We start from the raw sequence: 20300 nt of genomic DNA, 5'->3' as shown, positions 1-20300 counted from the left end.
TAAATAAAACAAACAAGAGAGTGGAAGAGGCGGAAGAAAGGATTATGGATGCTGAAACCCGAATACAAGCTAATGAGATAGCAGTAACAGAGATGCTCAAACTGCATATCGAAATGAATGCCAAGCTGACGGACCTGGAGGGACGGTCCAGAAGAGAAAATATTAGAATACATGGCGTCAAAGAGGGATCGGAAGATGACGCTCCGTCAATGATCACTTTTGTGGAACGTTTATTAAGGGATAAACTGGAGTTGCCCGACTCCGCTGAGCTACGAGTGGAAAGAGCGCATTGCGCACTAGTGTCAAAGCACCAACCAAACTTGGCGCCATGGCCCATTGTTGCCAAAATGGCCAGCTACAGAACAAAAGAAGAAATATTGAAACAAGCATGGCAGAAACGTGGGTTTGAGTATCTGGGAAACAGGATTAACCTTGATCATGATTATGCACCTGAGGTTGTAAAGCTGCGGAGGGAATATGCTGAGGTGCAGTCTGTGCTAAAAGAGAAAAAAATCTGGTTCCAAACTCCGTTTCCAGCAAAGGTCTTTTACCCGGAGGGAACTGTCCTATATGGATCGGTGGAGGAGGCGACTGACGACATGGCAAAGAGGGGATTCCCGGTGGTGGTCATCAAACGCCCGGAGACTTCTTTGGAGCAGACCCGACGCTTAATGTGGCGCACAGAGAGAAAAACGAGGGGCCAGGTGAATAAGGATCGGACCCGGGACTAGGAATGCTGCGATCCGGATCGCGGATCGAAAATATGTTGCGATCCAGCCAAAAAACTTGGATTGGATCGGATCGCACTGCATGGGAAAAGTGCGATACTAGCACTGTGATGCTACCACTCCATTCCACAAATCCGCTCCAGCTTTTGTAACGCACGAAGAAGAGAGGAGAGTGGGAGGGGGAGGTCACATGATAACAACGACCAGGTGAAAAACAGCGTGGATAGTTGAAAAAAGTGTCAGAGGTGTGGCAGTACTTCCTTCTGAAAAGCGAAAAAGACGGAACGGCCGAATGCAAAACGTCTATTAAACGTGTAAACATTTAAATATCTAATAAATGGCTCAAGTTTTGTCATGATAACCAACTGTTGTGGACTATTCATCTTGGGAAGTATGTTATTCTCATTTTGAGTAGCACTTGATCAAACCTTTTCTGTTATTCCACATTACAAAATAAGTACTAAAAAAGCGAACCTATTGGTCAGAACAGAGAAATAGAAATATGCGCTGGCATCGGATCGGTATCGGATCGGTACTAGGGCTGTGGTATCGGTATCGGATCGAAAGTGAAAAAGTTGGATCGCAGTATCCCTACCTGGGACTACAAGGAAAGACTCCAAGCATTCAGACGCCAAGAGCAGAAATGACTGCAGGACACTAAGAACCTGAAGAGGAACTGTGTGTGGCAATAGAGACAATGAAAACGGTCGGGTGTTTTACCTATGCTACTAAAAGAATGGACATTGGCCGGATGGCAAAGGAAGGCCCTTTCCCACCAACAGGTGAGAGAGGCCCCCCCTCGAAGCCCCCCCTTCATCTGGGCTTATTTAGGGTCATATTGGAGACCACACAGTTGGAAGTCAATATATTTGTTTTCTATTTTTTCTTTGTTCAAGTACAACTAAGAGTTCTTTCTGCAGCTGTCATTCTATACAGCTCTAATGTTTATGTAATGTTAGTTTATGTATTTTCAGGGAGTGTATTGATTGCACTTGGTTTTGCTATTTCAAAAACATTTAAACAGTCAGGGTATGGCTAGTGGAAAGGTAAAAGTCATTTCTGATAATGTAAATGGTCTGTTGAATCAAATTAAACACAATAAGATTCTAACCAAAATGAGGAAAGAACAAGCACAAATACTGTACCTACTGGAAACCCACATAGATTGTAAGGAACATGGACATGTAAAAGAATGGGTTTCACAAATGTTTTTTCCTCATCTTATAAATCTGGACGAAGGAGAGGAGTTGCTATCCTTCTATCAGGCAAACAATACTTTGAATAAATATCTGAGATAAGTGATAAGGAGGGACAATTTATCTTAGTAAGGGGAAACATTGAGGGGAACCCAACTATGTTGTTAAATGTGTATGCGCCACCTGGAAGTGACATCCATTTCTTCAAGAAAATTGTTGATATGATTTTATCACAGACAGTAGGCCTTCTAATCTGTGGGGGATAACTAAATATACACTTACAGCCAAAACTAGACACCTTCTAATGGAAAAATACAGGATACAAAGTCACTAATTAAGAAAATTAATACACTATTTGAAGAGGATGGCTTAACCTTTTAATACCAGCGGGAGTGCCCGCGATCCCATTTGCATATTGATTTTTAAATGCCAGTAGAATTGCAACCAAATAAGATAGAGCAATAATTCTTTTTGCATTTAAAACCGGAGGAGTTACTCTAACTTACCATGCATTCATAATGTCCCAGAGTGCTGTTTCCTTGCACTGACATGTTTGTAGAAGAACAGAAAAAGCGCTAAGAACAAAAACATTATGATCCTGATCGTGGGTATTCACAGCACTTCCTATACTGGACTAAACGTCATCACGTTGTGAGCATGAACTGTCATGTTATTTTCTTGCGTGTCTTTCTTGCGACACTACCCGCGGCAACAAGGAGTGATGTCATTTCCTGGGAAATTCCTCTCTTTCTTCCGCGGTAAATATTTCTCTCAGCGTGTAGTCACACACTCGCTCTCGCTCTCGTTTTGTATTTTACTCTTTCACAACAACACTTAGACACACACACACACACACACACTCACCACACACTTGCACACATATATTTATGGAACCACAACAACCCGGATGCGCGAAACGGCTTTTCTCCCGGCGCGAAGCTTTCAAGCTAATTACAGCGTCGGATGAAGATTCAGTCCACTCATCTGGTCCTGATTCTGCCGACAGTGGCGATGACACCGACCTCATCCAAGGGAGAGATCCCTCCTATGACATGTATGTATGAAATATTGTTTGTTTTTGAGTTAGAGTAAAGTAAAGAAAATATATATGTAACACAACTAAAAGCATTTTGCACTAAATACACACCATTATTGTATTACTCTCATGTTGAACACATCTAACACACTGTATAACATCTGTATGCAGAGTTGACGACGATGATGAGGAGGAGGAAGTGGTGGTCTCCTCGCCCTGCACCCCAGAGGCAGAGGGGGAGGAAGGAGTCGGTCTCCAGTAAACAGAGGCTCCAGGTCAGAGACACTCCCTGGTGATGCAGCTGGCTGGAGAACTGAAAAGGAGCCTGACATCTTGCCACAAGCCCTACCACATTTTCTGCCCAAAAGGAGGCCAGGTGTGCAGCCACCTCTATCACAGTATGTGGACAATCCCTCTCCATCTGAGCTGTTCAGGATGTACTTTAACCGGGCTGCCATCAAAACACTGTGTGCCAACACCAATAAAATCGTGGACAGGAACTGTCACAAGACCTATCACAGCTCCCCGGTGCTATTGAAAAGTAATGTTTGACTTTGAACTTGTTGTTGTTGTTGTTGTTCTATTGTAAATCGTTTATTTTGATGTACATGTTGTATTTTTGCTAATTGTGCACAATGTGCATTTAACTTTAGTTTTTGTCACATTTTATAAAAATGAGTGTATCTCAAAAATTAAGTTATGAAAACACTCAAAATAAATTTTCTGTGGTTTGAAAGGATTTTGTGCAACTTCTTTACATTTACAATTCTGAGGGATACAGCCATGATATTTCTGTATTTAGAAAAAAATATGTGTAAAAACAAAAACGATTTTCATTTTTTTAGTGGTTTATTGCACTTTTTAGCAATTTCTTTCATTAGTATGGACATATGTCCACACATTATCAAAATTTGGGATTTAAGGGTTGTATTGATGTATAGCATGTGAAAATACTCCAAAAAATGGCCCTACAGCAGGTAAAATTGTAAAGATATGCTCTGGCGGACTTGTTCTATGGTAGGTCATAAAGAGTTAATCGATATATGGAGAGACTTTATCAAAGGGATTATACTCATTACTCCTCACCCCACTCATTATACACAAGAATATGGAATAATGGAAAAGTCAACGACAAAATAAACACTTGTGAATTTGGAACAATAAATTTAAGTGACCACGCACCTGTATTACCTGTCTGTTGATCTAAACCTACAACCAAAATCAAATAATTGGAAACTAAATTCGAGTCTACTTAATGATCCTCACTTTAAAGAACAGATTAAAAGAAAGATCCACTTCTACTTGGAAATTAATGACAATGGTGATGTGTCCCCTCCCATTTTGTAGGATGCCCTAAAGGCTGTACTGAGAAGGAAAATTATAGCAATATCCTCTTACAAGAAAAAGATGAAAATAATAAATTAGAAGAATTACAAAACAAATGAAAAGAATTAGAGAAAAAACATAAAATGAAAACAGCACAGGGTATATTGGAGGAAATCATGAAAACAAGAAATGAAATTAACGATTTCATTACACACGAAATTAAGAAAAATCGAATGTTTCTTAAACAAAGGTAATACAGTATGAAGGTGGATCTAAATCAATGAAAGTTCTGGTCTGGAAACTGAAAAAGAAAATAGCACAGAACACAGTCCATAAAATTAAAGATCCAGTTACAAAAATAATAGAAAGTAAACTAAACGAAATTCAGGGAGCCTTTGAAACATTTTATAAGACTCTGTATTCTAAAAAGGTGGGGGACAGCATAGCTGAAATAGACAGTTTTTTGGACTCTTTGGAGTTACCAGTGTTAAAATGAAGAACAGAATAAAATAATAATTGAGGACATTACAGAAAAGGAATTAAAAATAGCAATAAATAAACTCAAATTAAATAAATCACCAGGATCAGAGGGCTATAGACGGGTTTCTGTGCAACGTCATCGCAGATACAGTACAGGCCAAAAGTTTGGACACACCTTCTCATTCAATGCGTTTTCTTTATTTTCATGACTATTTACATTGTAGATTCTCACTGAAGGCATCAAAACTATGAATGAACACATGTGGAGTTATGTACTTAACAAAAAAAGGTGAAATAACTGAAAACATGTTTTATATTCTAGTTTCTTCAAAATAGCCACCCTTTGCTCTGATTACTGCTTTGCACACTCTTGGCATTCTCTCGATGAGCTTCAAGAGGTAGTCACCTGAAATGGTTTCCACTTCACAGGTGTGCCTTATCAGGATTAATTAGTGGAATTTCTTGCTTTATCAATGGGGTTGGGACCATCAGTTGTGTTGTGCAGAAGTCAGGTTAATACACAGCCGACAGCCCTATTGGACAACTGTTAAAATTCATATTATGGCAAGAACCAATCAACTAACTAAAGAAAAACAAGTGGCCATCATTACTTTAAGAAATGAAGGTCAGTCAGTCCGGAAAATTGCAAAAACTTGAAATGTGTCCCCAAGTGGAGTCGCAAAAACCATCAAGCGCTACAACGAAACTGGCACACATGAGGACCGACCCAGGAAAGGAAGACCAAGAGTCACCTCTGCTTCTGAGGATAAGTTCATCCGAGTCACCAGCCTCAGAAATGGCAAGTTAACAGCAGCTCAGATCAGAGACCAGATGAATGCCACACAGAGTTCTAGCAGCAGACCCATCTCTAGAACAACCGTTAAGAGGAGACTGCGCCAATCAGGCCTTCATGGTCAAATAGCTGCTACGAAACCACTGCTAAGGAGAGGCAACAAGCAGAAGAGATTTGTTTGGGCCAAGAAACACAAGGAATGGACATTAGACCAGTGGAAATCTGTGCTTTGGTCTGATGAGTCCAAATTTGAGATCTTTGGTTCCAACCGCCATGTCTTTGTGAGACGCAGAAAAGGTGAACGGATGGATTCCACATGCCTGTTTCCCACTGTGAAGCATGGAGGAGGAGGTGTGATGGTGTTTTGCTGGTGATACTGTTGGGGATTTATTCAAAATTGAAGGCACACTGAACCAGCATGGCTACCACAGCATCGTGCAGCAACATGCCATCCCATCCAGTTTGCATTTAGTTGGACGATCATTTATTTTTCAACAGGACAATGACCCCAAACACACCTCCAGGCTGTGTAAGGGCTATTTGACCAAGAAGGAGAGTGATGGAGTGCTGCGGCAGATGACCTGGCCTCCACAGTCACCGGACCTGAACCCAATCGAGATGGTTTGGGGTGAGCTGGACCGCAGAGTGAAGGCAAAGGGGCCAACAAGTGCTAAACACCTCTGGGAACTCCTTCAAGACTGTTGGAAAACCATTTCAGGTGACTACCTCTTGAAGCTCATCGAGAGAATGCCAAGAGTGTGCAAAGCAGTAATCAGAGCAAAGGGTGGCTATTTTGAAGAAACTAGAATATAAAACATGTTTTCAGTTATTTCACCTTTTTTTGTTAAGTACATAACTCCACATGTGTTCATTCATAGTTTTGATGCCTTCAGTGAGAATCTACAATGTAAATAGTCATGAAAATAAAGAAAACGCATTGAATGAGAAGGTGTGTCCAAACTTTTGGCCTGTACTGTATGCGCGCGCAGCCTGGGGGCAGAAAGCGGGACATTTCTCATTGTTTACAAGCGGAGTCAAGCAGCAAAAGAAAATGACAAGGAGTTGTTGTGCTATTAACTGCACAAACCGGCAAAAGGATGGGTGGAAATTGTATAATATCCCCAGGGGATCTCATTCGTTTGCCAAAAGAAGAAGAAGATTATGGCTCCAGGCCATTAAAAGGGCAGATTAGTGTCCCGAAGGTCCTAAAAGCAGTGAGAGTCTGTGCAGCTCCCACTTCGTGTCTGGTATGTTTGTGTTTGCCAACATGAGCTGGATAATGAGTAAGCGTGTGATTTTACCATAGTTAATGAGACAATATTAGTTTGATTCAGTAGGTCATGGCCTAACTAACTTGCCAACAAATTTGTCTGTCTTCTACCTTAACATTTGTAAAGTTTAACGTTGGCTCTCTGTTGTAACGTTAAGTTTAGCTTTTGTTGTTAAGTACTAACAGGTGCATGGCTGGTTTAGGTTTCTTGGTTCAGGCTGAAAATCAGGTGGGAAAGTGTCTTCAAACAGCTAATGTTACATGTAGTGTACGATTTTCTTTAACTCTGAATTAACGTTAATGCTTGTGCTATTGGTGCTCATTATGGCTGAGCTCGTAAAATAGCAAATAGATTAAAAATTTATGGACATTTCAGCAAGAACTTACAAACAATACGGCATCTACATTGATATCAATTCACTCTGAAGTAGTCTTTTGCCCCCTGGATGCGCGCGCACCTAGTATTGTTTGTACGCAAGAAACCTGTCTATATGGCAGAATGGTATAAGGAGCTGAAAGAAGAGCTAATACCAGTGATGCTTCCTACACTGAATTGGGTCCTAAAGAAGGCACAAACACCACCTAGTTGGAAAGAAGCAATAATGTCTGCCATTCCAAAAGAAAATAAAGATGAATTGGAATGTGGGTCATATAGACCAATATCAGTCCAGATTGTAGGCTGTTCACTTCTATCATGGCTAGATGATTAGAAAAGTTTTTACCTAATTTGATACATAATGACCAGACAGGTTTTTTCCGAAAGCGCCAAATGCAAGATAATATACGACAGACATTACAAATTATTAATCATATTCAAAAGAATAAAATAGCAGCAATGGTAATTAGTATTGATGGGGAGAACGCATTCGATTCAGTGAATTGAAGCTTTCTTTATCGGGTTCTACATAGATTTAGCCTACATGAAAAAATAATTAAAACAATACAGGCATTATATACCCACTGTGAGAATCTAAGTTAATGGCTGCTTATCAAACATGTTTTACTTTGGAGAGAGGAACAAGGCAGGGTTGTGCGTGTTCACCACTGTTATTTGCATTATATTTGAGCCCATTTGCTCAATATATAAGACAAAACAAAGAAATAAAAGGCATTAATATTCATGGGAAGGAGCATAATTTAGCCTGCAATGCAGACGATATTTTGATCTTCCGGCGTCAACTAACAAACTCTCTACCTAGACTAATGCAATCATTTGAATATTATGGTCAATTATCAGGCTACAAAATTAATTTAAGTAAAACACAACTGCTTAAATACAATTACAGCCCACCAGAAGAAATCAAGAGTAAGTACCATCTAGCGTGGCAAACTGATTATCTTAAATATTTGGGAGTTATGATACCTAAGGATATCACAGAACTATTAGAATGCAATTACTCACCAATACAAAGGAAAATTAAAGAGGATATAGCGAGATGGAACCTAATCCCATATCTAAGTTTTTACTCAAGAATAGATTCTATCAAAATTAATATACTACCCAAATTATTATATTTATTTCAAACCCTGCCAATTGAAATAAGCCAAAAACAATTTAATGACTGGGACAAAAGTTTGTCCAGATACATATGGCAAGGTAAAAGGCCTCAAATTTGATATAAAACTTTACAATTGGCTAAAAGAAAAGGGGGATTGGGCCTTCCTTCTCTCAGGGATTACTATTGGGCAGCACAGTTAAGGCCTATGATATGCTGGTGTAATCCCTCATACGATGTAAGTGGAAAAGCATTGAAGAGGGCCTGACCTCCATTCCCATACAAGCAATTATAGCTGATAGTAACATGCAAGACTGTATAAAAAAATATAAAAAACCCATGGATCAAGTTCACTTTTTAAATTTGGAAAACAGTAATAACAGAATACAAATTAGAAGACGATATAGTAATCCTTAAGTGGTGTGCATATGATACACATTTTGCTGCAAATAAATTAGATACTAGATTCAAGGATTGGACATATAAAGGATTACCGGCCTTATGTAAGATAATGAAGGAAGGTATACAACTTAGTTTTGAAAGGATTAGAGACAGACATATTCATTAGAAGCACAGGATTTCTATCATTACTTACAGATGAGACATTTTGTCAGTGATTAACATAAAATGCGTAGCAGAATCAAGCAAACAGCTGTTAGACCTATTTGAAAGGGCATATGGTTCAAATTAAAGATGTACCGATACCACTTTCTCCTTCCCGATACCGATACCGATGCCGATCCCTGAACCCTGAATCTGCAGATACTGAGTACCGATCCGATACCAGCGTGTAAAATAAAAATGGATGGGATATGAATTGTTGTATGTCTCAACTCCTAAAACTGTGTATGTAAATGTAAAATATTAAGAAATAAATACATAATGGTAGAATGAATGCCATAAAACTTTTTTTTTTATTATTATTATCCAGTGTTGACATAGATCAAGACACAGGTTAAAGTGCAGCCACACAATTTGGTAAAAAGACATTTTAAAGGCTACAGTAGAATGTAGGGCTGCACGATATTGGAAAAAACTGACATTGCAAAAAAAAAAATTTTTGCAATATATATTGCTATATTAAAAAATACAAGAATTTTCACCAGATGATTTAAAGTAAGAAAATTAAGAAATAATGGCGGGACTTTTACTCACCACAACTGCAGAGGCTACCAGCTTCATTTGAAACAGACTACATTATAAAAGGGCCGTTATTTATCATTCCCTCTGTGTTTTTATATTTTTGCTTTTTATCCGCTCCCGTTGCCTTGATAAAGTTAATGCATGGCACTGTCATTTCAAACTCAACACTTCCTGAACTTGTTTCAAATAAAAAGCCCCTTATAACCTCGGCTGAGAGAATCCCTCCATTTTCTAAATACGTTTTTATTGTGAAACATTTGTAGGAACTTGTGGAGAAATCAGTGACTTTTATGTTTACCTATGATACTTCAAATGTAGCTCCTGCCATCTGCTGGCACTTTTTTGGTGACTACAACAACATTTCGGCTGGCACATGAACAGACACTGTGACTCAAATAATGATGAAAGTAATAAAAATAGGACAAGAATAACCCGATGACATCACGCACGTTGTGAAAGACGACCGGGGATAATTGGTGTGGATCATTGTGTAGTGTGTCATGTCTATCGGCCAAGTCACGGCACGATTTTATGACTACACAATAGTGTAATTTGACATAGTGACTTTCAGAACGGGCAGAAAAGTTGTGTAGTGTGTACGAGGCATAAATCCTCCTTTACCATTTCTCCCTCTTGTGTGTTCTTTTTGTCCTAAAAAAAGGACATTCAGGCTGATATTCTTTGACTAATAATTGAAGTAGATGTACATACTTCATTTGTCGCTGAATGTCAATAAAAAGTACATTTTTTAAAAAAAGAAACGGTTAGATAAGGTCATTTTCCCGACAATTTTTCACTTCAACACCCTGCTGCCTTAAAAGCTTGTGTAATGGATTTATGTAATAGAGAAAAAATAGCCTCAGTACCTAACAGTAGAGTCTTCCTCTGCAGCTGAGCTTTCAGTTGTTTGGAGATGGACGATAATGTTTTTAGGAGTCTTTCAAATCTCTCTTCACTCAGTCGAATTTCCATCTCAGAGGCATCTGGCTTCTTAGGACTGTGAGAGTGATCACAGAGATTGCAGTGAGACAGAGATGTATTAAGTAGGGCTGTACAGGAGATAGAGCTGTAAACTCGAAATCTGTTGTTGCAGTGTTTTACCTCAGATTCTCGGACTGACCCTTGAGGTGAGACACACAGAAAAACTGATTAAAATACCTTCAATTACTAGATTTTTAAACAGTGTTAGTGCACAGCTCTTGAATCAGACCTTCCCATCTTCCTCTGCTGCGGGGCTGTTGCTCAGTGCTCTCTGGATGCTTTTGATGCCCTTAGTGACCTGGTCCTGGTGCTGTTCCCAGTTCTTCAGAACATAGTCCAGTTTGGTCCTGGTCTGTCTCAGGTCCAGCTCCAGAGAGTCCTGGACGGCCTGCTCGTCCTGCTTCAGGACACACCGCATGTTCTGGAAGTGCTCTCGAACCTGTTGCTTCATCAGCTCTGTGCTCCTCTACAGGGAGGAACATGGAGAGCATAAATACACGCCAAAAGATTTTACATATGTCATCAAACTGTTTGCAGTTTGCCATGCTGGTGGTCTGATGTGTGTAGAGTAGCTGTTTTAAGTAATGGGGGGTTTTGGTCTCATACTTACAGAGAGATCTGCCCTGCGTTTCTTCAGAGACTGGATATGAGCCTCAGTTTTGGACCTCTCTGCCTGCAACTCCTCCATACGTCTGGACAGCTGCTCCTGCACAGTTACCGCCAATTGTTGGCATTAAAGTAGATTGTTTTCAGTTATGATAACCTTATTTGTGTGCACAGAAAAGATAGTGGTTATATCAGTCTGTTGACAAAATGAATTAGTTTTGCAATTACAGATATTTTCATTTTCTGACAATTGATGAATTTTTGGTTTATAAAATACAATAAATCAGTGTAAAATGTCCGTCACAATTTCCTTGTTAAAATGTTTTGTTTTGTCCAACCAACAGTCAGAAAACCAAAGACAAAAAGCATCAAATGCTCACATTTGAGAAGCTTCTGTCATATCACATTATTAATTTAATATCAGTATATTGCCCAGCCCTGATTCAGAATTCATCATTTGGTCAATAAGATCTTAAAAAAGTAGTGAAATGTAGGGATGCACAATAACATCGGTACATCATCGGTATCAGCCAATATCGGCATTAAAATGAACTGTCAGAATTGGCCAACATACTTTTTCTTATGTTTCACACACTGATCACTTATCACACTGTATATATATATATATATATATATATATATATATATACATACACACACATATACACACACACACACATATATATATATATATATGTGTGTGTGTGTGTATGCATGTATGTTAATGTCCTCCTTAAGGTCCATTATCTTTTTATTTGCTTTTTGAAGCAATCTGGTATCTGGTAAATAAAATCCTCAACTAGTTAAAAGATACTGTTTAACACATCCAATATCTGCAGAGAGTATCATAAAAGAAGGATTAATTTCAGGTAAAAACAGTATACTGAAGCGCTTTGTTGACATTGATCAGCTGACTGTCACTTCCGATGACAAAGTCACAAGGGCCTGAAGGAAAGAGGAGAAACAAAACTCGGCAGAAATGGTGTTGTTGGTAGTTAAATGACTGGATGAGACAATCCATCACAGCTGGCAGCTTCTCCTTGACAGAACCCTCTGATACGGGCCCAAAAAACTGGGCCCGCTGTGAAGATCAGGCGCCAGTAGGTTTGTGCTGGTGTAGTTTCTCTCGCAGGCTTATGGCAGCGGTCAGGCTCTGTTAACTTAAAATCCAGGTGAAAATCCAGGTGTTGATAAAAACAATCAAGATGTAAAGGGTATATCATTAATAAGGGCTTAAAAACTGGATAAAAAGTCGATTTACGACAGAGACTCTGTAAGGGAAGACAAAGACACCGAGCATTCACTTAAAATGTTCATGATAATGAAGGAAAATGACAGACAGTATATTAGCAATCAAATATGTCAAAGAAAAAACAGTGAATATTTATATAAATAATTAATTGAATATTAAAATTGTTGCTCAATTGACTAACACAGATATCACAGAACAAAAATACAAAATAAAAATGTACAGTTCTAAAACAAGCAATATAAAACACAAAATAAGACTACTACAAAGAAAAGTAAAAAAGTATGTTAATGTATACTAGAAGTGAACTATAAAAACACAAAAAAGGACAATTACACATGATTATTAAGACCAGCTGAGATACTCCATAACATCGGCATATAGAAGATTGTGTACAGAAATCCTGCAACAGTGCTTTGAAATGGCTTAGGGGAACCATTGAGTACAACTTTAAGTCCTTCTGCAGAAAACTCCACATATAAGGCGCTGCATACATAAATCCGTGCTTGCCAAACTCTGTACGGACCCTTGGTACAGACAATAAAAACATGTTCTGAAAATGGAAAGCATAGCCATTTTCAATTTTTTGCTTAATGTACATACATAAGTATGCAGGAAGTAGACCAAGAATAGCTTTGTAAACTAGAGAATGGCAATGAAAAAGTCCACCAAATTGTAAATAGAGCCAGCCAACCCGAGCATACAGGATACAGTGATGAGTTAGGGGCTTACAGTTGATAATAAATCTCAATGCACCATGGTACACAGAGTGCAAAGAGAAGCAGTTTCTATTCAGTTTCAGCTTCAGCTTTTGAGCTAGCTCTGTTGTGTTTGATAACATTGTTGAACGTAAACAGAAGTGACACCCAACGGTGCTTAGTGTGCCTTTAAATAATAATATACACTCAACAAATGAACGAACAACTGAATGAATGATTGTTTCTGTTACATGTAATGTCCAATAGAGGGAGACATAGCATTAAAAAAAAGCACCAAAAGGAGGCACTGTAATGTGTATTTTGTTTCAGTCCGGTAGGTATCGGTTGTGTAGCTACCGGCAGAGATGGGCAAAAATACATCAAAATGTATTTTGATATAAAATACAAAATACCCCTCAAATAAATGTATAAAAATACTGGTGCCAGAGAATGTATCAAAATAAAATACATGTATTTTGTATTTTCAAATACAGAAAATACTTTATTCTTTTTCTTTTTAGCAGCGACCCACAGCTCTATAGGTCACTCAGTCTTTTCGTGAATAGCTCAAAAAGTCCTTGACCAAAAATGCTCAAAATTTGCATACTGCAACTAGAGACCATGAGTAACTATACCAGAAAGAATGCCCATGATTCGTCCATAGGTGGCGCTATACTAACCGATTCAGATCTTTTTGTGAATAACTCAAAAAGTCCTTGACCAAAAATGCTCAAAATTTACATGCTGCAGTTAGAGACCACAAGTAACTATGCCAGAAAGAACAACCATGATTCATCCATTAATGGCATGATAGTAGCAAATTTGGTCGCAGCTATTGCAAATTTGGGCTTGTTTTCTCACAATTTTGTATAGCCGAGTATTCAGGTTCAGGCTATAGGATATACACAAAGCTCTGGTGAACCCCACAAAAAGGCAGAACAGTCACAGAACTAACTAAGCATAACTAAGCAAAGTCATTAAAAGACAACAACTTGATTATGTATATATATATTTATTAACCAGGCTTAACAACCCATAAACTTTTTTGTATCAACAAATAAAATATTCACAGACACTGTGATAATAACATATGAATAGCATTAGGCCTATGTGTACTATAAAAGTCATTTGAATAAAAACATCAAGCTCTGCACAGAAAAATGAATAAAACTAAATGGTTAATGAATATAAAAGTGAACAGGCAGGCTAACTTAACAACAAGTGAGTAGCCTATACATTTCTCTCTTTCGTTGGCCAGTGGGATGGTAGTAGGGTTAGGGTTAGGCTATTTTGGTTCTTGAGGCCCAACCACTAAGGAGCCAGTTTAGTTGCCTTTAAGAACAACTAACTTTTCAAGTATTTCTGTAGTTAACCGCCTCCTGTGTGGATGGAACATCATTCCTGCATCCAATATTATAAGAATGTGTAGCCTATTATTTTTGTTTTTTTGATTTGTGAAGAAAGTATTTTGAGTATTTTAAAAACAAAATTACTCCACTCAAAAGTATTTTGTTACAAATTACATTTGCATTTTATCGGCCTTATCAAATACAAATGACAAAATTCTCAAATGTAATTGAAATACGTATTTTAAATACAAGTAATAGAAATACTGCCCATCCCTGGGTACCAGTTCCATATAAGCAGCGACTTTCGGTACCCAACCCTACTCTTAACAATAGTGTGGATGTTTGAAAGCTCTACCTTGGCTTTTGTGAGTAACATGCATTTTGTTTTCTCAGCATTCAAGACAAGCTTCAGATTGAACAGAAATTTTTGAACAGCATTAATGGTTGATGAAGCTGGGAGAGGACCTGAGTCTGAGTAGCAGCAGAGCAATAAATAACTGTCATCAGCATACAGATGAACACATGCATCAGGTACATTATGACAGAGGCTAATTAAGTACATACAGAACAACAGAGGCCCTAATACAGACCCTTGAAGCACCTCATTGGTAATTGTAAGAGGGGCAGACAACATGCCCTCCTCTTGTACATATTGCACTCTGCCTGATAAATAATTTGCAATTCAACCAACTGCTTTGTCTGATAGACCAATATGATGTAATCTGTTTATCAGTATTTTATGATCTTCTGTGTCAAAGGCCTTAGACAGGTCAACAAGGACAGCAGCACAATGTGGACCACTATCCAAGGAATGTACCAAATCATTAACAACTTTTAAAGCAGCAGTAGTAGTGCTATACTTTTTTTTCAAAATCCAGATTAATAAACAGATAAAATATCACTTACCTGTAACAATTATTCAAGCATTTTGGCCAGGGCTGTGAGTTTAGAAATGGGCCTTTAGTTGTTTTGCTGGGTTGGGTCACTAGCTTTTAATAAGGGCAGAACAAAAGCAGATTTCCAGATAAGAGGAATTTTGTTTAAAGACAGAAAAATTAAGAGGGTATTTTAAAGGAGAAACAACAAAATCAGCTGCTAGATTTAAAAAGTAATGCTCTAGATTATCAGGATCTGCTGACTTGTTAACATCAAGCATATTCAATGCCTTACAACCCTCAGTGCAGGTACATTTTTCCAGAGCAAAAGGCACAACATGACTTACAGGTCCAGAATAATTCGGACAAAACATATAAAACAAGATAAAAAGAGTCAAAAGCCACAACATTGCTTAAGGCCAGGTGATTCATTGCTCGCACACAGAGATCAGGGATGTGCGATAGGGCCTTCCCCAGCACTGGCACGGCAGAGCTCCCTGCATCCCCTGCTGTTCAGGGAACAGCCAGCCGTCAGTGTGGAAACCAGGTGATCCACTGGTTGTACACAGAGATCAAGGCCGTGTGATAAGCCTTCCCCAGCACCAGCACGGTGAAACTCTGTGCGTCCTCCGCTGTGTCAGGGAGCGGCCAGACATCAGTGCGGAAATCAGGTGAACCACCACTGGCACGCAGAAATCAGAGTCGCAAGGCAAGCCTTCCCGGCACCGGCACCAGCACCGGCACGGCATAGCTCCTCTCTACAGGCGTCAGGGCTCTGTTCCACCACTGCTCCAAGACACCGCCCACTGCTCACCCAGCCTGGGATCCGGAGCAGAGCAGATCCAGCTAGGCCACCACAGCTACCAAAGCTACTCCTAGCAGGTAAATGAGGGCTGTACATGGAAAACTCGGTCAGGAAGGAGACAAAACTTAGACGCGGATAGGGAGTTGACTCAATGCCACTCTTGAATTTACCACGAGAAAGTAGATTGCTTGCTGCTTATGGCGACGATCACACTTGAAAATGTATTATTTATATTTAATACATTAAAACACAACTGTGGAACTTAATAGAGACCAGTATATGACTGAGATAATGCTAAAATATCACAGAAATGAGACAAACAATCTCTGAGACGCATGAGCTGCCATCTTGGATTGTATTGCCTATATCTTTAATAATATCTGGATCATGCTGTCAGAATGCTGTCATTAGCTTGTTTCCCAACTTTGCTTATGAAGGCATGGATGTTTCTAGTTGCCTTTCTGCCAGCTCCACTAAATCTGTGCTGAATTTATGCTAAATTTATGCTATTATGTCTATTTTGCAAGTGTTGGTGTTGCTTTTTGTGGTTGATTTTGGCTGGTGGTGGCGTATGACTGCGAGTCCCTCATCAGGATGAGGACATCAACTTACCAGTCTTTAAACCTACCTCCTGCCTGCTTGTGCTAATTTTGGCAGTCTTGAGAAAAAAAATGCAAAAGATTTTTGTAAACTTTTGGTCATTATGTTTTCTAGATGTTTTTTGTCTTTAAACGAATCCAGTGAGGCTAATTCATGTATCAGACATTAGAATCAAGGTGACAGGCTGTAAAGACAGTTTTGTTCTACACCTACAAATAATTTCTGCACACTTACAAACTGTCATTTCTGCAGCAGTGTTTGACAGGTTTCAGGGGTGATTTACAAGCACACACTTACTGATCATCTCAAAAGAGATGACTAGGATTTGTACCCAGGTTCACTGCAAACTCTGACTTATCCAACTATTCTTTCTTAATCTGCAACATGTTAGTCTGGAGGTTTAAACTTGTTTCCTCTCACAGAGTTGGTGATTAAAACTAAACATTGATCTTTGTCAGAGTAAACTGATCTGAGTTCAGGCTGTTTACTTACGGCAGTGTCATCAGCTGTCAAACACCATCAACATATAACATAGATTTCGTCTTAGTTTTTATAATTAAGATCTATTTTAAGCTTATCATCATCTCATTTTCGTCATGGGAAAAGGATTGTTGACGAAAAATTTTCGTCATAGTTTTTGTCAACGAAATTAACACTGCTGCTGCCGGCTAGCTAGGTCGAGGTTTTCAAATTTAAACATCAGAAAAGATGGAGAAGATGGCACCAGCTGAATTAGCATCCTGCTAGCCATTGTACAGGTGTTGGAAAAATAAATTTGATCACCTTTGTGCTGCATCAGTTTCCAACAGTATATCAGGAACTGGAATATCCTTTGATTCACCAAAACTTTGCGAAATCCTGGACAGCGCCATTCAGTGAAGTGATAGTTTTTCTATTTGTATATGCTGATCTGACAGAGCAGAGATTTCTGGCAGGGAAGGAGAGGAGGTGTGCACTTTACAGTGAATAAGGACTGGTGGGACAGTGGGAATGTGAGGTGCTGTCCTGTTCCTGCTGTTAATCACTGCTATACACCGTTCAGAGGTGGCTGCGGAGTGGTGCTGCCAGTGTTAGGGAGGAGCAACCATAGGCCCGTTTCCACCGCAGCAACTTCGAGGTAATTTTACGGGGCCAGGGCCGTTGGTGCGTGTCTCCACCGCAGGAACCATCCCCGAAGGACAGATTTCCAGAACTTTTACAGGGGCTAAACATGTCCCTGCCTCGGAGTAGGTACTCAGAACAGCGCCGAAAAACTCCTAGGTGGGGCTTGGGGTTTACTTGGTGCTGATTGGATATACTCAAGGCGGGATGTGACGTCAACAGAAAGCGATAAAATATGCCGCGTCGCCCCAGTCAAAATGGTCGTGCAACGATTACGTCACATCCAGAGCCCAGTAACTTTACAGGAACCTTCCTCCTACTCCGCCCTCTCAGTGGAGACATGGCCGTTGTAGCCTCGCTTCACCAGGCTCTTCATGTAAAGTGAAGAGCCTGGTTTCTATTCACTCTGAATTTTGTCTGGATTCTGGTTCCGGTCTAGAGAGCGGATCCGGAATTCACCAGATTCACCAAAGTAAAAGTGTTCACCAAAGTAAAACTTTAAATTCTGGCGCACCATCGATTTGGGGTGACGAGGGGTGTAAGAAAATCGATTAACTTAATGGCTTGGGGCTTTTCTTGTAAATTATATTCTTTAAATTAAAAGTTTCACCGCATTTTTATTCGCTTGGTGATTTTATTTTGACGGAAAGGTGCATCCATCGAATTCCGGATCCGGTCTCACTCGCCCTGGTTCCGGTTCCTTACCAAAACGGCCACTAACGGCCCCAGACTACGGTGGTTGAGAGGGCCAAGCGAGAGGACGTTCCTGTAAAGTTCCTGCCCTCCAAATAGTACCAGGAACTTCTTCAGTGGAAACGGGCCTCATGTTCCAGATGGTTCTGTTTTACCAGAACCATCTGGAACATGGACAGTTATAAAGCAGCAGCCAACAATGTAAGAAAAAGCATAAAATGACTAAATTACAGTGCACAAGTGAAAGAAGCTGATTGGATCACATTTCACTGAAATTGTACCTTGTGTAATTCCACTGACAAATAAATGGTTAATTGATTGACTGACTGAATCCGTGGTCAGACTCAGGGATGTTGTGGGTCTCTTAAAGGAGAGGTTCATGATTTTTCAAGTCTATTCTTTAACCACCTGGATGCCCTGTTTTATATCAGTTCAGTTTTTATTATTCTTTATAGATATGGATATATAATAGTGTGCTTCACCACACTTATGTTTACCTGAGAGGGCTGTCCAGCTTTGGCTATCTTCTTCTGTAGTTTTGGAGAACGTGGGAAAGGCTGAACAGCCCTGGCATCATTTGAGTCCAATGGAGTGAAGCTCAGTCCGTCCTGCAGTACATTGTGGGTGCCTGCAGAGGGTCCTGGAAGACTACTCTGTCCTGACTGAGCCACTGTGGACTGTCCATTACCAACAGATAATGCCTTTTTCTCTGCCATTTCTGAGGACTGAACAACACAACAAACAGATTTTAAACCCCCACCTGACAGATTTCCTCCTTTCCAAGGCTTTTTCAGTATATTTGCTTTAGCTGTGTTTGCAGAGGAAACCAGTCCTACAGGTTTTTGAAAAATCTGTGGAAACCTGCCTGATCTGAGTCCATGCCAAGCTTTTTGCAAAAACCCTGCCCAGGACATGGTCTCATTTTCTCCACAGATTTACTAAAGATAAAATCATCGAAAAAACAAAGTCATTCTCACAACTCTCTGTATTTTCAGCATTCAATTTTGGCGTATGTCACATTTATACAGCTGCAAAACACTTTTTTTTCAGTCAGACAGTTCCCTCCTTACTGTAGAGTCAATCTTTAGACTTCTGCATGCTGTAACAGCAATATTCATAATGCATCAAATACAGTCTAAACACTACTCTTTTATCATTATTAAACATAGTTTTCTTAGTGTTTCTTACCTGAGGTCTCTTTATGTGGTCTCTGCTGTCTGTGTCTGTAAAGAATGTGACAGGTAAAAGTGCAGAGAGGGTGTGTTCTTGTGTTACAAGCTTCAGCCTGTAGCACACTCTCTGTAACCTTGTTGTTACCTGGATACACACATCAGGCTTCACTGTGTGTTTGCTGACATTGTGTGTATGTATAATAGATAAGTTTAGACTTGCTTTGTGTTTGAGCCTGCTCTTATTGGACAACAGAAGCACAACTGCACAATGAATGTAGTCTGAATGTTGAATGCTGAATAACACATCATTTTTTTCATGATGCTTCAGATACGCTCAGTTCTACAGCCAGGATGAATTCTGTCTCTACAACATGTTCAACCATCACTTTTTTGATGGAGAGGTAAGACTTAAAAACACTTCTGTTTCATATGTTTGATTTGCAGTTCACTATTAAGCATTGTCTCTTGTTAGGCTTCCGCAGTCCTGCAGGCCTTCCTCACTGAATGTGACGGGCAGAAGGTGGTGATGGTGGTTGACCCTCCGTTTGGTGGCCTAGTGAAGCCTCTGGCTAATAGTTTCTCTCTAATTTCACAGACATGGAGGAAGCTGCAAAGCTCAGGTCAGTGTCACTGTGGAGTTTGATGTTTTATCCTCTTGCATTTTTCACTATTTTCTCACAGATCAGCTTCCTGCTCTGACTTT

The 20300-nt window shown here is 39.6% G+C and overlaps 2 protein-coding genes across 3 annotated transcripts in view; one reads left to right on the top strand and one right to left on the bottom strand.

Annotated features, from left to right (window-relative positions):
* The window catches only part of LOC117250321 (E3 ubiquitin-protein ligase TRIM62), a 34407-nt gene extending 14660 nt beyond the window's left edge, over positions 1 to 19747 (bottom strand). The window contains exons 1-6 of the mRNA XM_078163773.1: positions 19614 to 19747; positions 18923 to 19150; positions 11060 to 11155; positions 10679 to 10915; positions 10570 to 10589; positions 10335 to 10465 (exon numbers count right to left, since the gene is read on the bottom strand). Coding sequence (XP_078019899.1) covers positions 10335 to 10465; positions 10570 to 10589; positions 10679 to 10915; positions 11060 to 11155; positions 18923 to 19141 — 703 coding nt within the window. The 5' untranslated portion in view covers positions 19142 to 19150; positions 19614 to 19747. The remainder of the gene's footprint in view (positions 1 to 10334; positions 10466 to 10569; positions 10590 to 10678; positions 10916 to 11059; positions 11156 to 18922; positions 19151 to 19613) is intronic.
* zcchc4 (zinc finger, CCHC domain containing 4) overlaps positions 1 to 20300 on the top strand; it is a 58645-nt gene that overhangs the window by 16717 nt on the left and 21628 nt on the right. The window contains exons 6-7 of one of the 2 annotated variants that reach the window (XM_033609750.2): positions 19926 to 19998; positions 20193 to 20217. In XM_033609750.2, the coding sequence (XP_033465641.2) occupies positions 19926 to 19998; positions 20193 to 20217 (98 nt within the window). Of the gene's footprint in view, positions 1 to 19925; positions 19999 to 20069; positions 20218 to 20300 lie in introns of both variants that reach the window. The other variant, XM_033609749.2, reaches the window with a different exon arrangement.

The sequence above is a fragment of the Epinephelus lanceolatus genome, chromosome 22 (genome assembly GCF_041903045.1).
Source record: "Epinephelus lanceolatus isolate andai-2023 chromosome 22, ASM4190304v1, whole genome shotgun sequence".
Lineage (NCBI taxonomy): Eukaryota > Metazoa > Chordata > Actinopteri > Perciformes > Serranidae > Epinephelus > Epinephelus lanceolatus.
Note: the sequence above shows the minus strand (reverse complement) of the source record. Positions and strands in the feature narration are given on the sequence as shown.